Genomic DNA, 22,093 nt, shown 5'->3' with positions numbered 1-22,093 from the left:
GCTGTAACAGCTTATTTTACCTTAATGTTGTAAATTCTTCTCATTTCATTACAAATTACTGGACAAATTCATCCCTCCCAAATGTATGTACTTTGCTGAGCCTCACCTGAAGGTGTGATGCACCTTCTGGAAGTGCCCATCTGTTGTCAGTGGAGGTACGGAGTTACGAATAACTGGGCTTCTACAGATAGATGAGATGAATCTGCACTGCTGTTTTTCAGATAATTGCATCATTTGAGGAGCTGCTGCTTAATAGCAAAATCTCAGCATTTAGATTTAATAGTTTGTAGGGAAGGATTTGAAAATGTAAATTGCAGACTCCTAAAGTTTGGCATCCAGAAGACTTGATTATCTGTTTGTCTATTTATTTACTGACTCTTGTCTTTTTTGGTTTTGTTTTCTTTGAGATTTGGGCGTGGGGGTGTTTTTTGCGGAGGGGGCAGGGAAGAGTTCAGTAATTCTGGCTTTTTCTTAGCAATGGAATTTGCTGCATAAGGCTCAGAGCAAGACTATAAAAACACATGTAGATGCTGGATTTTCATGATTCCCCACCACTTAAATGTCAGAGTGCTTACATAGCTCCAGTTTGTTGTCATGCAAGATGTCTTCATTATAGTCTTTGTTGGTTATAGGGTATCCCAGGTAGTGTTTTATGCTTCCTGTATATAAGGAAAGGGAAAGAACGAGGGATGGATATTCACTTCATTGTGTATCTGTGAATTGTGTACGAGCATCAAGATGAAGAGGCTCAGAAACTAATCGTGGATCCAGTTCATGACACACATTTAATTTTTCCTTGCAGGGAAGCATTTCCTTTTCTTTTTTGGAAGCTTGTATTTCAAATATGCAGATTTAATCTCAGTAGCTCACTATAAAGGATAAGTATTTAATGATTCTGGTCTTTTAATTTCTTTCCATTTTCTCTTCTGCTGACCATGTTCACAGGCGCTTGCCTTAAGTTTTATTCAGATAGCTGCTTCCAGATATTTTCAATATATTTTTCAGTATAATTTTTACATATATATATTTTCAATATACCAGCAACAGAGAGCTGGAAGGAGATTGACTGGAAGTGATGCAAACTGTTCTCTCTAAATAGCTTGCAAAATACTAACATTCCCTGTGATATTAGACAAAACAGGGCATTTCATGTTTTAGTACCATTGGCAAACTTGTTCTTCATTGAACAAAATTGTGTGTTTTTTTTAATGACTTGTATAGCCCAACTTGGGGCTGGCCTAGAAATAGTGGCCAGCATGTAGGTTATTTCAAAAAGTTCTCCTGATGGAGAGCTGGTTCATACAAAGGAAAAAATGGCTTCTCCAGCATTGTTTATATTTGTTTCCTGACACCAGAAAGCTACCTAGTCAAAATCACTCTTAGGTGCTGTAATGCTGGTGTTTGGGGGTTTCTCGACATCCACTGGGGCTTCTCCCCCCACTGCATGGTCCAGAAGTCACATCAGAACTATCCATTACTTAGTGCTTTCTGCCTTCTGTTTGGATGGATTCTCATGCAGAAAAAGGGGTACACACACAAATTATGACTGCAGAAAAGAAAAGCTGTTACGCTTGGATGGTGTAAAGGTCATTTTACGATGCTTTACTTGTAGTTTATCAGCCATTGCTATCTTAGTGTGTAGGAATACCCAGAGCGTCGATGTATATTATTTGTGTGATTATAATAGTGAGACATGTTATGTCTGGATTTAGAACTGAAATCCCTCTGCTCCTTTTTCTTTAAAACTGGGTTCTTTGTTTTTTTTCTTACAGGTGAGAGGTACGTTTAGAACAGAACCCCCCAAAACAGGTTTGGGAGTATAATTTTGGCAGAGAACTCAGTCCAAGTAAATCTGCACAGAAGATTCACCAAAGCCCTTCCATTGCCAGAATGGAACTGGAAGGGCCTTCCTCCCCTCCCACCTTATTTGTGAGCTGTATTTCAGATTAAGTAGAATTTAAAATTGAACAGGAATCATAACAAGTAAAGCTGAAATGATGTTTCGCATTCCTAGGAAATCATGCAAAATCTAAAATTATACATGTGTCTATGTTATGTTTTTATGTGTGTATAGCATTTATCTATTGCTTTTTGTTTTGTTTTGTTGAGGTTAAATCATAGGACTGGAAGTCAGGTGCTCTGGGCTTTATTTCTTCTCTCCTAGAAAATTGCTGAGGGTCACCTTTTGCTAGTCGCTTAACCTCTCTCTGCTTTACTACAAAATGGAGTTTTAAGCCCAGCAGGTTTTTGAACTGTAATTCATTAATGTTTAAAAAAAAAAAAAAAAAAAAAAAAAACAACCTTTGTGCTCCTTGGCTGGGAGGTGTTGGAAATGGAAATTACAATTGTATTCTTTAAATACTGGAATTATCTGGTACTAGGGTTCTCATGTTGATTCTGCTCTTCTGTAATCTGTTAAAACATAAAAGGCAAGGAAAGAGGTATTTTAAAAAGCTTTTCTTTTGTAACAGCTCTGTCTTTAACTTCTGGTAATGGCTATCTCTTGTCAACAGAGTACAAATCAATTTAAAGGCAAAAGCCAAACTATCTCATTTACATATTGTTAACTGCTCTCTCTTTTCCTCTTAAACAGGAGGAAAAAGTCAGTAGAAATGAGTCAGCTGTCTTATTAATGGAGGGGTGGGGTAAAACGTGAGGAACATTTTCTCTTTGGAATATACTTCTGAACAGATTGTTCTTGTGGACAAGGACAACTGCATGATACCAAGGTCTGTCCATTTATTTGAGAGACTTCTGCTTTTTTTCATTTCTAAAATCTCATGTTTTCATTGTCAAATATTACCAAAATGAAGAGCTGCTCTTTAGTTTCATTGTAACCGAATCCCCATCGTGCCAGAGGGACTGTAAGGAATAGTGTAGTTGACAATTGCCATGCATACACATACAGAAAAAAATCTCTGCCATGACATTCCTTTATGATTAAAACTTTGCTGCAAATCATGAATGAATTATGGAAAAGAAAGCTGGAAGAAATCATACTGATTAGCTGAACGACTTGGATAAAATGACATTTCTGAGACCTTTGTATTCTAAAGGATTATTTACTGTCTGGTTACAGAACATCTTAAGTCGTTTTGCAGAGGGAGTCACTTTCCTGTTTAGCGCAGTGTTTTTGTAAGCTAATGAGGGCAAAGCGTGAGCCATAGGCAATGATGCTGTGATATTAGCTGTGACAGGGAGCTTGATCATAATTATCTTAACGAGGATAGGGTTAATTACAGTGGAAACTTAAAGTTTTTTCTGTTTGAATGAGGCAGAGCTGAATACGTTGTGATGTTTTGTCGGTTTGATGTGACTTTGGAAATTGCAATGGAAATCTCTTGGCAGCACTTGCTCTCCTCTGGGAGCAGAGTGTGAGCCCTGCAATGAGGTAACTGAGATGGTGCTTGTGGGTGAGATAATGGGCAGCTTTCGTGTCATCAGAGCGGGCAAAAAGCGACCTGCAATACACCTCCAAGATGTTTATTAGCTCTCTGAAACCGAGGGAAGCAGCTGTCTGCCACGGCCCTTCAGCGCTGGTTCTATTGTGGTACTAAGACTGGGTTTTGCTCTTAATATACCAATATGGGGAGACAATTTTTCTGCTGTGAACTATGAGAAAACAGCCCAGATTTAGCTTCAGGATGGTTCTCTTTCTCAGGGGAATTCCCTTTTTTATACCTGCTTGTCTGTTTTAGGGTGTTCGTGTGATTCTTGCTATGTTGTGTATAGACTCCTGCTCTTCTGTTTTGTAATGTGCTCACAAGGAAATAGTTTGAATATATTAGTATACCTATCTTACTCTCAGTGAAAATAAAAATACTAGCATTTTGTACGTTATGGATTTCTACCTCATGCTCTGAAAGTGCTTTGCATGGACTAATTCACTAATGCAACCTTTTCTTAGGTAGATGATGTTATCTCTCATTTGCCGATGGGAAATTGCGGCATACGGAAGTTATGTGACTTGCTAAAGTTTGCACCATTGAATCTATTGTGTGGAATGGACATAGGTCTTTGGCTTTCCAGTCGCAGAGGAAATATTTCAGTCCTGTTGGGAAATGTTTCCTTATATGTTATGATGACAGAGATTTTGTTTTGTATTTGGTAGCTAATATGACTGAATGGTAGCAAACTTTTTTTTTTTTTTTTTACTTTACCAACTTTCTTACCAATTTTGTTTTGGTGCTAGTTTTTTCTTCTGTTTAAGATGAAAAACATCAGAACTCTACAAATAGCAAAATAACATATGGATGTAAATTTATGTTAATGTCTACACTTTCTCTCTGTACTGTGGCACCCCTCCCACCTCCCTGGGCTCTGAATTTAGCTGATTAAATCACCAAGTGCACACTGCTCTGATGACACGAAAACAACAATTAATAAGCAACCCCCTGTGTAACACAGCTCCTTTTTAACTGAGCAGCTAATAACATTACATTGCAAAAATTATCAAAACCAGACAGGTGTAAGGAGATTTGCACACAATTTTCTCTGCCTGTCTATGAAACTAGTACCCTTGTATTCAGCCTAAGCTTTTGAAAGAAAGGCTGTTTCAATAGGCAACTCCCTCTAGTGTTTCAAGGCCTTTTGTCCCACTTCATGCCTTGTCATTTTGTTTTATGCCTCCCCTGCAGCAATTTTGGATGTGTGCTTTCTTCTCCTTGCCAGTTGCCAACCATTTGCTGATTCTCATGATAAGAGTATTATATTTGCATAACATAACTCAGGAACAATGTGTATTTTGATGCTGACACTGACCAGAGCCCAAGCAATGTTTTTTCACAAAGGACCTATTAACATCCCGTAAGGCTCTGTGGTGTTGACAAGGAGGTAGCCTTCTCTGAACTCCTTTGGCAAGTCAAAGTCTTGCATTAAAATGCGAGGTTTGGAAATAATCCACTATTTTTATAATAAACAGTATTTAAGGGGAATTTTCTAAACTAGGTTTGTCAAATAAGCCGAAATGAAAACTCATAACAGCTTGATAAACTCCCTGCTACTTTCCCTGGATTGTTTTCCCTTTTAAAGGTACTTGGGGGAAAGCATTGAAATGTCTGAGATGTTTGCTGATCTCTCTTCTGATCTTGACTTTGGCAAAACCAAGTCTGTTAGGCCACCTTTGCTGAAATAGCTGGTTTGATACAGCCTACTAGCACAGTACTCTCATGGTGGATGGTTTACCTAGGCTGAATTGAGGTTTTCCAAAACAGCTTGTTATAGGCCAGTGCACAAAGTATGACTGTTTTTGTGGTGGTTGTTTCATTATAACAACATTTATGCCAACATTTTGTTCTTGCAGCTTGAGAAATTTTATCTCAATGCATCCTAACAATATAGATGTGCCATAGACTGTAGGCTTGGCAAATTTTCTTGAGGTCTGGCTGTCCAGTGTCAAAATGGTGTTAATAATAGTTAGTCCGCACCTGCCTTTCAGAATGCAGAGTAAACAGGGTCTGAAGTGCTTTGGAATCCTTCAAATGAAATATGCTGTTTAAGTGTTGTGCTACATGTTACTTTTAAATACTGATGATTTAGTGTGCAGTACCCAGTTTGAAGGTCACAAGCTTGATTTTCTAGGAAAAAAATGTTATTTGAACCTTCTAACTGTGTTTTAAATGCTCAGTAAGTTGTAGCTGCAAAATCCATATCTTGTTTTTGTTGGCCAGGTGAATGTTAAATTATCTAATTTGAAACTCATATTTTCTAATAATATTTGTAGTTTCCTCCAGTAGTAGCACAGCCTCTAGAACTCTCCAGCAGAGACTTTGGCTCTATTTTGATCTTTGCCAAAAACTGGGGGAGGGGGAGGAAATCCCCTCAGTATAAATGTCATTGGAAAGTGAATAAATAGTATAGACTGCATCTCCCTTATTCATCACATTTTCTAAAACAGCCAGGAGATACAGTGATGATCTTCCCACTGGTAGGCATAGTAGATCAGCTGTCAAGTCATGCAATCTCAGCATATCTCTAGGTGTCTGGTAGGTGAATGAGCTGTGAATGTGTGTCTGTGCGTATGCTCTGTATACCATGCGTCTTACTAGATTAATGTGTGGGTTTTTTTCCTGTTGGAATGTGCAGGCATTAGGAATCAGGTTTGGAATAGATGCTTTAACAAGGCTCCGAAGTGTTCTTTTTAATTTTTTCCTGTACTTTGCTCTCGGAGGAATGAATACCTCCAGAATCTTGTTTATTTACAACCCCTCATCTGTACTTCCATGTTGTGAAATGCTCCTTTTCTAAAACTGCTCTCTGCAGTCTGACCCGTGGCTTGACAGTGGGACAGTAAGTTCTGAAAAGAAAGCAAATGCCTTTTCTGTCTGGAGTAATTCTGCATTTTATTTTGTAGAGAACATTTTATTTTGTTTGCAGGGACTCGAGGAGAAGCAAATTAAGTGGTTAATAAAAAAAAAAATCCCTTCTCCATTTCCTATTATTGCATGTAAGGTAACTGCTAAGAAATGATACTTGAAGTTGTATTTATTATTGTTAGCGGGGTATGATATTTCTTGGCAGAAATGATGGATGACAACTTAAATTTGTGTCCAGGGAATGAAGGTGAACTGTGACAGAGTTATTTATCTTGGGAATGGAGGTTAGGGTCAGGCGAGGCTGGGTGCCTGAAGGCACAAGACATTGACAAATTCATCCTGCAGGCCCCATATCTGAAGCCTTTTGTTTTGGATCCTGGCTACTCACTAAGTGACCCCCATCCTTCATCCTGCCAGCATGTGAAGGATGTGTTGCAGTGCCAGCACTCCCCTTGCCACTAATTCTTGTCATTCACTCGTCTGACAGGCCCAAACCAAAACTATTCCCGCTCCTGAAAGGGAAGGTTAAAATATTTATTTCAGCTCATAATGGCCTCCCTGATTTAGTGGAGTATCATTTTTCCTGTTGCCTTTGTCGTTTGCAGGTCACTAGAAGGACTGAAAACATTCAGTTACTTGGAAGAGCTGATCTTGGACAACAATCTACTCGGAAATGACCTTCTGTTACCCAGGTTACCCCACCTCCATACCTTAACGCTCAACAAGAACCAAATATCCTTTCAAAGAAATACCTGCAAAATGTCAAATGAGTTTTATGTGTCAGCCAAATTAAAGTATGTGAAATATAGTTCATGTGCAGACAAAGCATTCTCTCGCTTGGCACCTGGAATACTTCATAGTAATTTATTATAGGTCATTCATAAATGAAATGCACCATTATATCTTCCTGTTGCTCCATTTTAGTGTGAGATCTAAGTTATGGCTCTGAAGAAATCTTTTTTAATAGATAAAATAGAGAAAGAAAATAATGTCAGTGCTACCAGTGTGCAGCCGTTCCTGTGTTTGCTTGGGGTTCTGTTGCAGGCTGACCTCTAGTGGAATAGAGAGCGCAGTGAAACAGTATTAAGTTTTTATACTTCAAATAGCTCTTAAAACAATAAAATAAAATAGAAAACCCCAAGAAAAATAATACCGCTTTCCATTTTAATGAAGTTGGTAATACGTGCAATTTGGTAGCTGCTGTGGAAGAGCAGCTCAGTGTTCCCACTGTAGAGATTGACATAAAATGCAGTCCAAATCAAGGTCTTAATGCATTAGTGTTTAGATGGATGGTTAAGTCCATTCATAGCCAATCAGGCACTTTTCCATATGCCTGAAGTTAGTGCCTGCTTAAGTTTATTCAGAATAAATGTTTCAACATTTGCCTAAGTAATCTGCTGAATCAGAACCCCTGGTCTATAGGCTCTTAGATAATGGTCTGTAAAAACTAATTATCTGCAAGGGCTGGGCATGGACTTAATTATTAAACCATTTTCCCATACGCTGACCCTCATGGAGATTGAAGATGTGTAATATAAGGTTTTACAAAAGAGAAGGGTGATCAAATTGTGGCCAAAAGGCCAACTGAGGCCTGCAGAGTCTTAGAGCAGAGACCATGAAAGCCCTCTCCTTGTAATTGCAGTGAGGACAAGGCTGCTCAACTGCAGGCTTTTATTACAGACAGTGTAAACAGAAAGCAATTTACCTCCTACTAAAGCAAAATCCTCCTACTGAGGAGAATAAAAATAACTACAGATTCTATGACTTCTGCACTTGTTTTTGACTATATAAATAAATAACAGCAGGGTAACTTTTATTCTTTGAAGTCCTGGAAATTTGCCAAGTGTCTCTTGTGCCATGAAGATCATCATTATCCTAGGTATTTGACTAGATTTCTGGCTAATGCCAGGTTTATGAGGGTTGGATTTGAATAACTATTTGGTTTTACTGTTTGCTGCTGCAGTCAAATCTGAATTGGGCATGCACTGATGAAAAATGTATGAGAACATCATTGCTGAGACTATGGATGATGGTACGTCTGATGTAGCATATCTCCTTCTACCAAACACAAAGTGTAAATTTGGCTGTCAGACCCCAAAGGATATGTGTTTGGGGTGGGGGGCGGGGGAGTCATTGGAGATGGTTTGCACTTACCAAAAGGAGGGAAGGTATTTTGAATAAGAGCTCAGTGAACAAAATCAGAGGAAAAAAAATATCCTGTCAGTAGTGTTCTTTGAAGACTTCTGTTAGTCTCACAAAAATTCTTAAAATACTATTATCAAGTGCATAAGCTCAGAAAGGCGACGATCACATGATAAGCAGATATATTTGATGTATCCTTGGAATTTATTTTTAAATTCAGTCTTAAAATTATGAAGTTAGAACTTTGAGAATATTGAGCTACCTAAGTTATTGAAATAATATATACATTTTGTAGTCTGCTGCCAATAATATAACAGGGGAGTTGCACAAATGTTTGTAAAGCATCTAATGTATGCAATCTGCCCAGAGAAGAGAACATAACCACTGTTTTTCATTAGTATTTTGAGCTTGGGGGCTCAGTGATCTCTTTCAGGGAAGGTAGAGCAGTCTACAGAAGTATGGAGACCTTCCAGAATTCTCTCTTCAATGCGGATATCATACTTGAAAAAGGGCTCTTGTGAACTTGAATCACCTCTTTTAGTCAATCGTTTCACTATAGAATGCTTTTAAAAATGTTCAAATAAAAATGGACATTTAATAGAGTAATGAAATATCACAGGAAAGATTGTTTAGTATACAATGGTAGCACTATAGTAAGGACACAAGTGAGTGAAGAATTCTGATCTGAAACAAAACTGCAATTGGTGTAGTATTACCGATATAAACATATACAGATATATACACGCATATATATAGAGAGAGAGAGTGAGAGAGATTAAAACGAACAAAATACCCAAACTGACCCCTGTGAAAACTGGAATAATATGTCAAATTTAAATCTCATATGAGAGCTTTTCTGGGTGTCTTTCCTGGGTAATTAATACTATTATACTGTTTGCTCTTTCTCTCCTTTTATTCTGGTTTTATTTTAGTCCAGATCCTGTTCTAATAGTTCTGATAAGAGCTTTCCACTCCTTTTATGTGGTTCATGTATTGTATGATATTGTATGTGCAAATAACATTTGGTATCTCCTAAAATAATGTCTGAATACACTGCACAAATGTGAAAGCTTATCTCTAAATCAGGTAGATTCTTAGAAGAATCATCTAGTATTTTTTTTCCTTCAAATAGTGGTTGCTTATTTCAGTTAAAGTTAGGGCACTACCAGTTTTTCATCTAGAAGTGAAAGAAGCTAATTAAAAAAAATACTGTTTTAAAAGGTTTCCTAGTGTGATACTTCAACTTTGTGTAATGTGTAATCTGTTAAAAACATATTTTAAAATGCAGTCTTTAAAATGTAGTCTATATTGCTGAAAAACATAAAGGATAGCTATCAACATTGTGCAGTTTGGATTGCATGTCACTAACACATATATACACCTTTTCATGTGTATATTATATACATATTTTTACAGATTTACTTTGGGAAATGTATCATCTTAGTTTCTCTGTCAGGCACACAATGGATGGCAGAAAGCAATGCAGACTAAGATGCGTGGTAGGGGCTGGAGGAAACCGCACAACTGAAGTCTGCTATACTGGTAATGAGAAGTCTCACTTCTCCTTTCAGTGTGTTCACTAGATAATAAGAGTCAAATAGGAAACTTTTAGACAGAATTATCCCCCTGAATGTGCAATACCAGTGTGAGGTTTCATGGCTGTTCACTGGGATAACAGGGGCTATTGTTACAATGGGACTATATAGTGTAGAAATTTAAATTTCTCTGACATTTCAATTTTTTTAGTATTTGCTAAAACTACCTGCATAGTTATTCAAAAGGGCAGCAATGGTGTTTTTTCACATATGTATATCTGAGTGCTGAAAATTTGATGGTATGCACTGCCTCATTTCAAAATAGACAGGACTGATATGAACCAGATCTGAGATTCTCTGAGCTAAAAACTCTATTCTTTTATTTAATCCATTGAGCTGGTCATCTATTTAACATACATTTTACATACTCCATAAGATTTGATACCAAAACTGATTTAGAATAAAAATGTAGAATGCATTTGTAGAATGCAGACACTGACTCTAGGTCTTGATTTTGGATGACTTGGAAAATCATAATATTTCACATTACAGAGTGGGAAATCCAGAGCTGGGCAGAAGGCCAGTAATGATATATGTATTACTTATGACAAGAGGAGTTATCACCCTGGTTCAGACCTAGGGTTTATATGTTCTTGAATCTTATCTCTGAAAGCAGGATGGGTCCAGTACCTCAACTGAAGAATGTACTTCTGTCCTCATAGCATTCTTGTCATAACACCTAAGAGTTATGAATTTTTTTAAACCATAACTATAGAATGTCATTTATTTTTTCTGTGTGTTGGTTCTTACATTGTCCGGAAATGCTTGAAGGCCTAGAAGTCCCAATCTTTGACCAATATCTCATTACGCTAAGTGCTGTGGACTTGATGTTTAGATTGAGTGAATACATTAAAGGCATAAATTCTCTCCTCTTATATGCAAATGCCTATCTCCACTGAGCAGAGATCTAAGCAATGGTACAGCAGTCTTCCTGTATATACTTCTGAGAGCCCTCCATGCCACGCTTGCAGATTTGACTAAATCTGAGAGTGACTTGTAAGAGAACAACAGTACCTGATGAGCCAAAACACTAGGCAAATTCTGTAAAACATTCTGAATTTGCTTGAGCATGGAGCCTTGTCTGTCTCTCTCTTCACCACCCTCAAAACCACCTTTCTTCTAGAATAAAAAGGGCCAGAAGCAAAAAATAAGTAATGTGAATGCCTAATACCAAACGTCTGTGAAAGAAAGAGGTAATCATCGGTCCAGGCAATTCCTTGTCCAGTTCTACAACCATGATTGGACCAGTTCAGCTTCAGTTGTCAGGACTCTTAAAAATTGTGAGCTGTTGCTTTATTCTTGATTGCCTTTGTGTTGCCTGGGAACCGTGACCAAAACTTGAGAAGAATAGTATTGAAAAGAAGAAAAAAAAACTTTGAAAAGAAAGGACGTACAGTTTCAGCCTGGACACCTCTGTAGAACCAGAAATGTAATTTGGTCCCAAGCCTAGAAGCATTTCTTTTTCTCATGTTTGTTTACCTAACAACATTGAAATCAGGTCTTAGAATCTACAGCCAACCCACCATGGGCTTTGTGAAAGACCCTGAAGATCACTCCAGCCACACAGAGAAAACTAATACTACTCCAGTAGATAGAATAATAAATTTGTTCCAGATATTCAGTATGCAGGAAGCTATCCATGAGATGCATAGACTTAGTTAATTACTATCTGGGTTGCACCTTTTCTTTCTTATGCAAAATGGTTTTCAAGCCAGTGAAGAAGAATTTTATCTGTTCTTGCCTACTCAAGACCCTCTCCCCCTACCAGATAAGGTTCAGGCCAGAATATGGAGTACAAATGACCGTGTGTGACATCCTATTGCACACAGAGAAGGGGAAGATGTATACTTGCATATTGCAAACTATTTCTGTGGTTATCCAACCTTGAAGACCTAGCACATTCTAATGGAAAAGCGTTCAGGTGGCAAAGATCTTTTCACACTGCATTCAGAGGGGGATTGGTAACTTCTGCTTCAAGGCTATTTGCCTGGGGAATCGCTTGTGATTGCTACATCATGTTTGTGATAAATTTAATTGAAGCAAAGGTTTCAAATATGGATAAATACAGGTAGCTTGCTTATTTATGACGCTGGTAACAATGCTATCCAGCTCTTGCAGTGTTTGGTTGATTCCAGCATGTGCATGAAAGATGGTTGGTAGACAGAAGACTTTTGAATGATAATTTTGTGCCTTTCTACATAGTAGTCTTGAATTCTGTGATATTTCTGATATTCTCTATGTACATTTTTCATAATGAATACTTTGAATGTAAAGCTGATTGCTTTTTTTGCTTTGTCTCTTTGCTTCCAAGAACTTCCAAAAGCTCTAATCATAGAAAGTCATTAATGTGATTAGCTCTCTTGCAACTGGAAATATTTTGGGACAGTGGGTTGGCTAAAATTTCGTGAATTCTAAATACAATCTTTTCAAAATAAAATGGCAGAAAAAACTGGAAAGCACTAAGAGGGAAAGAGAGGTTACTCTTCTTATAAAGTCAATTTATTTGAGTGTGCAACTAGAAAAAGAGGCTTTAAAAAGTTGATTTGAGTATAAGAGGTTGCCAGTTCTTGTAAATATTTCCCTAACTTAAAATTGGAAATAGTGCAAGGAGCCAGTATATTCTTTTGATGGGCATAAGCTTTTAAATTATCTCTAGTATATTTCTGTTAATTATTCATGGAGGCCAGATTGTGTTTTTGAAGGGGACCTGTATGTTGTGTAATTGCTGAGAGTTGATGTCTTAGCTTGTGGGTGACAGGGCTAGAGTGCTTAAAATTTTTATTCTTACAAATTTTTATTTTAGTCAATGTTCTTTGGAAAGAAAGGCACTAATGGATTGAAAATGATGACGCTATTGAATTAAGAGATGGATTGTTACACTGAGACACTTTCGTTATCATAATAGGGGCAGATTAAAACAGTTTTCAAATAATAGAGACTAGCGTATTTGTATCAGTGTTATAAGAGAACATGAGAGCCAGTGGCACTGACTACAGAAAAATCACTTCAGGGCTCCCATCACTGAGCTTCAAATAAATATGTAACTCTTGAATAATATCATGCATGGATTTAATTGTGGCTTTCCTTTTTGGAGAGAATGGAGCTGAAATCCATCTTAGAAATGGCACAGCAGGATTTTGCAGCTTTGGCTCCAGTTGTACCAAGATGGCACTCTTTAGGCTGCAATAATAAACCATGAAAAGGAAGCTGGGAATAGAAATTCAATCTTGCTTTTGATTTTTCTTCCTCTGTGTTTTGCTAGCATTGTCTTAGAAAGACTTTGCATTTTTGGTGGCATTGTATAGTTCCAGTATTGTGTTTAAAAATAAATATATAACATGCTAATTAATTAAAATGTGTGGTAGAAGTCCATGACTTATGACTCATCTCTGAGCAGCACTTAATCATAAGAATTCATACAGGATATCATTTATTTCTTCCCACATGTTTTGTAAAGGATAACTGTGATAGCAGGTGTATGGGGCTCCTCTGGAAAAATAATCCATACTTGAGTGTGGCTGTTTCAGTTATGATATGATGGATGATTCTAGCACAGAAATTTGACTATCAGGGGCCACAGGTTGGTTTGTTGTCAAGTGCTGCTGGCGTCCTGTGCTTTTTGGGCTGTCGGAAAGTCTGCAAAGCTTCAGCTTTTCTGTAATTTGGTGACTTTTTACATTTTGGGTGATGGTATCTGATTTGTGAGTTTTGTCCAACTGTGTAAATATACATTGTTGCTTCTGCTGCAGCTGAACCTGAAATAGTACCGGGATGCTAAATATCTGTTTCAGTAGGGTGAAATGTGTAAATGATAAGAAAGAGAAGATCTGGAGAGTCTCGAATAGAACTGCAAAGTAACAAGTCTGTATGTAGTTCCTGGTCATCCTTGCCTGAAAGAATTTTTGTATGGGTATTTTGATTCTGCATCTAAAATTAATGCTCAATGTTTAGATGTGAGATATTAGAATCTAAATGCTATTTTCCAGATTTAGAGAGATTTAACTATTTGAGGTGCAGGTTATCAACTACTGTTATTTACTGAAGAGCCTTAATGAGTTTGGTGCCTCTTTCCCTTTGCTTTCTGTAGGACTTTGACGCATAGGCTTACATTTTTTGCAAATCTCAGTTGGTACTGCTGTTCATCATAGCATATCTAAATACCTTTTGATACATGCCCCCTAAGCCTTCAGGGCCAAATGGAAATTAGGATCCCTTTGTCATACTCAGCATTCAGTAAGTTGTTAGAGAGAAAAAGTTCAACCCCAGAAAAGGCTCTGCTGAATTGACAAACAAAATTTCTGCCTGTTTACTCCATAGAAGAAGCAAAGACATTTCTTTCTTTAATAAGAAAGGGCCAGATAAGATCTAAGCCTTGCAATAGCTAACCCCCTGTGTGCAATTGCCATTATGGAAATAACTGCCTTTTGTAATAATAAACTATTTCTTTCAGAGAACCTTTTCGCAACTTACATGGTCCTGCAAGAAATTAAGTGTTTCTCCTGTCTGAGGGATGGTGCCAGATTCAAACACTGACAATCTCTGGAAATTTTTAAAAACCCTTTAACCTGAACATGTGTGGAAAAGTAGTTTGTGACCTTCCCGTCACAGTCACATACTTCCTGAAAGAACCATGAAAATACTTCACTTTAAAAGCTTATGTGTGAGCTAGAGGTCCAGATGTGAGAAGAGGAGAATTACCACAAAATTATGATTGGGTCTCCATCCTGGCTAACAAAGAAGAGTTATATAATACAATGCTACGACAAGGCAATTTTTCTTAGGGTCTGGTTGATTGCTTCCTGAGATCTGAGGAAGTCTTTCTGTTGATTTGTAAAGGGTAGGCAATCTGGCTTTCTAGCTGCCATATAGCACTCTATACTGTGGCTTTGCCAGATTAAAAACTGCCATTTTTGTCTTAGAAATTAATTGATAAAACTAATTCCAGACCATTTTGCTCACTTGTACAAAATATTTAAGTAGGATACCTCAGACTTTGAGACAGAACATCAGCTATGAGTGCAGATATACTGATTTTAATTTATTAAAATCATTAATCGTCATCTTGAACTTCTTATATGATTGGAAAGAAAATTTCAAGCTTACAAAAGGAAGACCACATTTTTAACAGTGAAGCTGCTCTTTCCATTTTGTATTGCTTCTGTTGCCCTTAAGATATTGAGGTGAAGAAATAAAGTAAATTCCATCAGCTAAAAATAACAAAGATAACAGAAACACATAAATCAAGTATAAATAATAGCAACACAAGTGAACTGAGGATTTAAAACAATAGTTGTGGTTTGTAACAGCAGAAGTGGATGAGAACAGAGCACTGAAATGCCTTTAATGGTTTTGAATAATTATCACTATTGTCAAGCCAGTCAATTTTTAAACATTAAAGACTATGTACACATACACACAGCATCTTTCCTGAGAATCACCACTTTTCTTTTGCGTGTAAATTGAAGTAAATGAGGATATATAGAAAGATTCTCTCAGAGTGGCTGTAATACTTTAATAAAGTAATTTGCTTTGTTTGTTTAATCAACAGTGTGCAATTGGTTGAATATAGTTGTTATGCCTAAACCTAAGCTGTGATTTCCAGTCTTCCAGTGGTTAAAAGGTATTCTAATCTTTGTTTGTTCTAATACATTTTTTTCTGAGGAACGTACTTAAGTTCATCAACACCAAAATATAAGGCTGTTTTAATAAAAAAATTTATGCTTTACAGGACTTTCAAGCTTCATGTGTAAAATATTTATGTGTTGTAACACTGAAGTCTTTAAGTTGAGTTTAGTGAAACATTTATTCACGTGTACTAATTGAGTAATTATGAACGTGTTGCTGTGATGCTCAAAGCATTTATATTCCAGGAGTGAAAGTGGGTTGTTGTGGTTTGACTCTTTTTTTTTTTTTTTTTTTTTAAACTCATTTTCCAGTGGACTGAATATATTAGTGATGAATGTGCTGTGAAACTGTTTGTTTCCATGCTGGAAAAGTTTCATGGCTTCAGCAATTGCTAGCCATTTTACCACACAGCATCCATCATTTTGTCAAAGTTTTAATGTTTTGTAGTGAACCACCTAGGAAAGAAAGGAGGAGAAAAGAATGACAGAACAGCCAAATTCTTTCATTCCATGCCAAAAAACTGACTGAAGTTTATCCCTGTTTGCCCTTGGAACAATTAATGTGACATTTTCCCGAGTGCCATACTAAATTTGATTGTCAGTTATTGAAATGTATGTTTAAATCAGCAGTGATGCAACTCTAAATGCTTTTTTCATTAATGTCATTGAATCCTTAACCCACAACCTTTGACACATAACAGAATTAGAAAGCCTTTTGGATCATTTGGCTGAAGTTGTGCCCTCACTGCAGTATCTCAGCTTGCTTGGAAACATGGCCTGCCCAAATGAATTGGTCAGCAAAGAAAAGGATGAAGATGACTACCAGAGGTACAGGTTAGTATCTTCACTTGTAAATATAATAAGGTAAGTCATTTTTAATATTGGAGAAATACTGAACTAAACCCAACTCAGTCCCAAAACAACATTTTCTACTCCTTCTATACCGAAATCACTGTGCCACATGAACACCTAGAAATTTGAATAACCACATTTCACTGAGATCACTCTCAGGAACACTATTTCAAGAAATGTTTCAGTAATGTACCAAACGTACTTGAGTTGAGCAGGTGTGCATATGCTTTCCTGAATGTTCTTGCTCATATGTGTGCACCTATGACCTTTCCTTCTTTAAGGCCAGAGTAAGGCAACATTTACTTACAAGAAGGGTGACAGTCAAAAAATCATTATGCTCAGATAACCAGTTACTTTGTCTTTTGCTAACAAGTAATTATGGAAATATGTTTCTTATGTTATAGTTATCAAGACACTGTTAAGAAACACAGAAGAAAGCACTTCTTTATATATTCTGCTTTTTTACTCAGAGAAGTTAGTGTCTAGAACCAAATCAAACAAGCAATATAAGTAATATATATCTATATATTGTCTATATATACTTCTATAATGTAATTTTAATGAGCTAGATTAAACAAAAGATCATCTGGAAATTAATATGGAAGCCTGATAAAATATTACCTGCTCAATTGAAATGTTGCTGAGATTTAATTGCATGCATATAAGGATCTTTTGGGGGTGGGGGGGTGGAGTGGGGGATAAAAATAGCTTTGACTGATGATCACTGATTGAGTATAGATCCAAGACTTATGGAACGTCTGCTGAAGTGACATAATTTTTTGAAGCTGCAACCTTTAGGCAAGTGAGACATTAATTATAGCAAAATTCTACACAATGTCATCACAGCTTCTTTTTCTCAGTCGCATCTGATACAAGATTTCAGTCCTCATTTAATGGCATTTTCCACATTGGCTGAAAATGGCTCTATGTGAGGCAAGTCAGAGCCAAGCAGCATTGGTCAGTATGCTGCCAACCTTGCAGAGACTGAGCTTTCTTTTTGTTAGTAGGTCATCCGTGAAATTCAGAGTTATATTATAAAACTCTGATTACATCTTCAAATAATCCAAATTCTTCTGTAGGAGTTAGTTTAAAACATAGTAGAAAGTAGAGGAGCCTGAAAGCAGGTTTATTGGAAAGTAGGTGAACTGGGCGCTGCAGTTGATTGTTAGTAAATGCCATAGCTTGAAATTGTGCTCACAGAGTTGGCAGCAGCACAGCTGTCTTGGGTGTGAATATTCTGTATTCACTAGTCTGGAGTTTGAGAAGGATTTCTAGATTATCATTAGCCCAAAGATTTTCACCTTCTAACAATCCAACTTTTTCATTCAGCATAGCTGTAGCATTTTGATTTTTACCAAGTTTGCCTAGATTTAACAATATACTTTCTCATTGCTTTCACCCTTAAGTGGAAGGTATACCTACCATCCAGCTTACAGGAGTGTAATAGTGCTGTCTCTATGTAAATTTATGTGACATTTGCACTAGGGAATTGCTTAAAAAATGAATGATATTTCTACAGTTTACTGTTTTTCACTTTAAGTATGTTTTCTGACAATATGTCTCCTATTAATCATTTAAGCGAAAGTAGTACCTTAAAGGAACCATTCAGAGGCAAGAACCCATGGTTCATTTAGTGCTGTCTGAAAAAAATTTATTATTGATTGACATCCTCTGTGGTTATGTGATGTAATATTTATAATATGTCACACAGCCATACATCAAGCATGTCGGTTGTTTCATTTCAATGCAAAATGTTGATTTCAGGGAGGTCAAGGTAGTTTTAGGTCACATTGTGGCAAACTTCTGTGTCAAAAGTGTGAAGTGATTGTATTTATGCATCTGCTGGAAACTGTAACATTGCTTCCATTTTCTTTCCCCTCAATCTTTCAAAAACTTGGGTATTTTTTTCCCATAAACTAGATTAATTAAAGCTCCTCTTAGAAAGGAGAACGGACTTCCAATTAGTTGAATGATTTATGATATTGCTGCTATGAGAGCTTCCTGATCATTTTCCATAATTATTTGTTATATTATATACGATTTGTTTGCAAGATATTATACTCAAAACCCAATGGCATATGTATTTATCTTAGCTGAACGTATTTACCTGTATGAATAAAGATGGGACTTATTAAAAGGACACTGCTAGGTATTTAGAGTTTTGAATATACATTTACTTAAGTATGTTCTGGAGTATTTTAGATGTACAAATTTGTCTTGTGCAGTTGGCAGCAGCAAGCTCCTCTTGGGTGTGAAAGTATTTATATTTTATCAAATGTATTACTTCAAATCTCAAAGCAAACATTTGAAATGTCCACTTTCAGCATTTTCTTATTTTTTTCAGGGGTTGAAATAACTTATTTAATGTGATTTTTTTTTTTGATTTGCCACATGAAAAAATGACAGAACAGTGCATTTCAGTGAACCTCAATAATTTAAACATTTTGCTTTACCAAAAACATTAAGTTTTTTTGCTTTGTTCTGAATAGGAACTTCTTTTTGTAAATTTTTTCAGTGACCATTGAAACCACAGCTTCATTTTTCATTGGGCTTTAATTTTATTCCTATTGAGTTCAATTAGAGTTCAGGCTATTTAATTCCTCAACCAGAAAAAGAAGGTGCTAGAAATCAAAGCTCTACTTAATCTTCTCATTTCAACAAGCTGAAAAGATATATAAAACCCAAAATCTCAACCTTAAAAAGTTGTGGAAAATCAAATTTTTAGAAACTTTGGCTTTAGTGATCTACTACATTATTAATAACAGAGATAAAATGGTATACTAAATCTTTGAAAAATAATAAGATTTTTATCATAACTACATGGATAATGTACAAAATTATGTTTGTGTCAAGGTGTTATGATCTGGATCATTGCTGGGTCTTTTCTAACAGAAGTTTAATGCTAATGCTTTTCAGAAGGTTTTCATTAGAAAAGTATTATACCTAAAAACATTGTTGAGACTTTTTCTCAAAGTAGTTATTTTTACTTAAGAAATATAGTTACACTTGAATGGGTTATTTTTTAGATTAAAAAAAAAAAAGAATCAAAGAGAAACAGTAATTTTTTTCCCTGACTACTATTCTTCCTTACCTTTCAAATGTGTAGGAGAACTAATTGTTGAAAACATTTCTGTGTTTATTACTGAGGTTTTTGCATGGACAGGAAAAGAAAATGGAAAGTTCTGTTCTGTGGTATTTTTATAATCAAACTTGTTTGGTTCATTTTAAAAGCGTGTACTTTTTTCTCATCATTATTTAGTTTCTTTCTGTGAAAAATGTTGTGCTGTAAGTTCTTACGTTTTATGATTTTTTTTAAAGTTTAGTTTAAAATTTTTAAAGAATATTTGGGAGGGAATATTTTGGAGAGGATTTTGGGAGTGAGGGCAAGGGAAAGTTCCAGGGACTGCTCCTTCATATGTAATATAATGGTGATAGGAAAGATTTAAAAGCATTTTGGCTCAAACAGGAAGCAACAAACACACCGAAAAATAGCTTGCAAAACAGTGTGTATTTTAAAATAACCTATTCTACAATCTTTACTTTGAAGATTGCGTGAAAGCAAAGGTCATGACCTGGAGATCAAAGTAACAGAAGTCAACACAGTAATTGCTGGTTGCTTCTCTTGTACCCACACTTGGTCCGTCCTGTGGGTGTATTGTTTGCAGTGAAAACTTCAAACGTGGTGTTACTGAACTGTGAAAAATCATCTGGGTCAGAATGTATTACAAAGCACTTGCTAATACTGCAGGTGACCTCACCTATTTTCATTAAAGGGATATGACTGTGAAGGATGTATGCCATGTGTGAAGTTTTCAGTGCTTGCTCATTCTTCTCTGCTCCTTATTGACATTTCCTGGAATGGTGCATTCATTAAGTGCTGTTGACATGGAAACAAGGGCAAGTGGAAACAAATGCCAGAGTTTATTTTAAATTAGCTTAAAAGTAGGTATACTAGATATGCTATCTTTGGCAGGGGGAGCAAACAGTGATAACCTTATGAAGTCCTCTTAAGATACAACAGTAAGAAAAGTAGTGCATGAATTTTCTACAGATTAACTTTTCAAGCAAAATAAACTATTCCCATCCCATAGGTCTAATTCTGTGAAATGCTGAGTCCTCTTATAGCGTTTTCAGCTTAATTGCAGGTTTTTTTAACTGAGACAGAACCTGCTCTTCTATTTTAAATAGTCCTGCTATTGAATTTAGGTGGTAATATAAACACATAAATACATACTTAAAAAGCAAGAGGAGACTAGAAGGCCTCGTTCATTAATAAAAATAACATGAATGACTCAGTTAATATCACTGAACTTACTGTTGAGGCTCCCTTTTAGCAGGTGGGATTGGAGTTTGAGGTACTTTTGTGATATGTTTTATGTACTTCATGAGATGATCAGGGCATTCCCTTGTAACTGTATAATCTGTGAATCTTGCTGTTTACATGAGGCCTTGTCATTTCTACAGTATCTGGAAGCAGAAAGCTATTTGATAAACATCAAATAGCCCCACAACTTCCATCTGAGATTAGCCAGTGTAAGGATTTATGGGCAAGGACTATTATAATATCTTTTCAGCTAGATAAATTGAGGTCCCGAATACCCCGATTTGTCCATACTTACACAGTGAGTCAAAGCGTAACTGCAATCGTGGTTACATGCCTAGAGATAGATTTTTCAAATTTCCTTAAGCTGTTTGCTACGCTGGGGTGGAGCAGAGGAGGGTAAGGCATTGGGAGGTGATGTGGATTTCTGAGCGAGCCGAGAACCCCTCAGGATTACGCGGCTGTCACTAGGCAGTGCTGAGGCTGCACGCCGGCTCTGTGACTCTCCAACGGCCTTATGCCAACACGCTCTCCCTCTGCTCTGGAAGATACTGGTTTAAGGGCATGACCTGGCTTCCTTATCCCTGTATTTGGGGAGGTCTGTTGCAGACGGAAATTCTGCCACCGGCTATCTGCTGTTTGCTGGGGTGGGGGGAAGAGAGGAGATGTTTAAACTTTCTTTTGTGGTGCAGAAGAAACAGTTACAGGAGAGAATCCCATTCAGTGTCATAAACTTGTCTGTTCGTTCCTTCTGGCCGGTGTTGTTATCTCTCCCCTCTTCTGTGCTGATGTAACTTTGCCAGCTTCAGGTTAGTTTTCAGTAATGCAAACTGAGAGTTTAATCAGACCTTCAAAGTTCATAATAGGTATATTATTTTTTGTTCTGTGATTGTCTGAAGAGGAAATGCAGTAATAGAAGCATTGAAAAGTTCCAATAGAAAAATGAAGGTGTAAAAACTTTCTGAAACAAAAAGTATGCTGCACTCACAAGACAGGGAGATTTAGATATTTCTGCATTCTTGTGGGTGCATATTTTTCTGTTTTGCAGTTCCTAATTGATTTTGTATTTTAAACTTAAATTTTAAAGCCTATATTACAGTTTTATATTGCAATTTTTGTCAATAAAAATAGATGACAAAATAAAGGACTCCACACAATCTAGCTCTTACCACAGTCTTTCACTAAAGGTTCAGCGGAAGAGTTTGTTTTCTCTGAAACTCTAACATATCCAGATTTGCTATACTT

General features: G+C 36.6%; 1 protein-coding gene across 1 annotated transcript in view; it reads left to right on the top strand.

Moving 5' to 3' along the window:
• LRMDA (leucine rich melanocyte differentiation associated) overlaps positions 1 to 22,093 on the top strand; it is a 697,858-nt gene that overhangs the window by 375,602 nt on the left and 300,163 nt on the right. The window contains exons 3-4 of the mRNA XM_067299879.1: positions 6,920 to 7,046; positions 16,370 to 16,509. Of these exons, the coding sequence (XP_067155980.1) occupies positions 6,920 to 7,046; positions 16,370 to 16,509 (267 nt within the window). The remainder of the gene's footprint in view (positions 1 to 6,919; positions 7,047 to 16,369; positions 16,510 to 22,093) is intronic.

Source organism: Apteryx mantelli, chromosome 7, assembly GCF_036417845.1.
Source record: "Apteryx mantelli isolate bAptMan1 chromosome 7, bAptMan1.hap1, whole genome shotgun sequence".
NCBI classification, from domain to species: domain Eukaryota; kingdom Metazoa; phylum Chordata; class Aves; order Apterygiformes; family Apterygidae; genus Apteryx; species Apteryx mantelli.
This window is presented reverse-complemented; position numbering and strand designations above follow the sequence as displayed.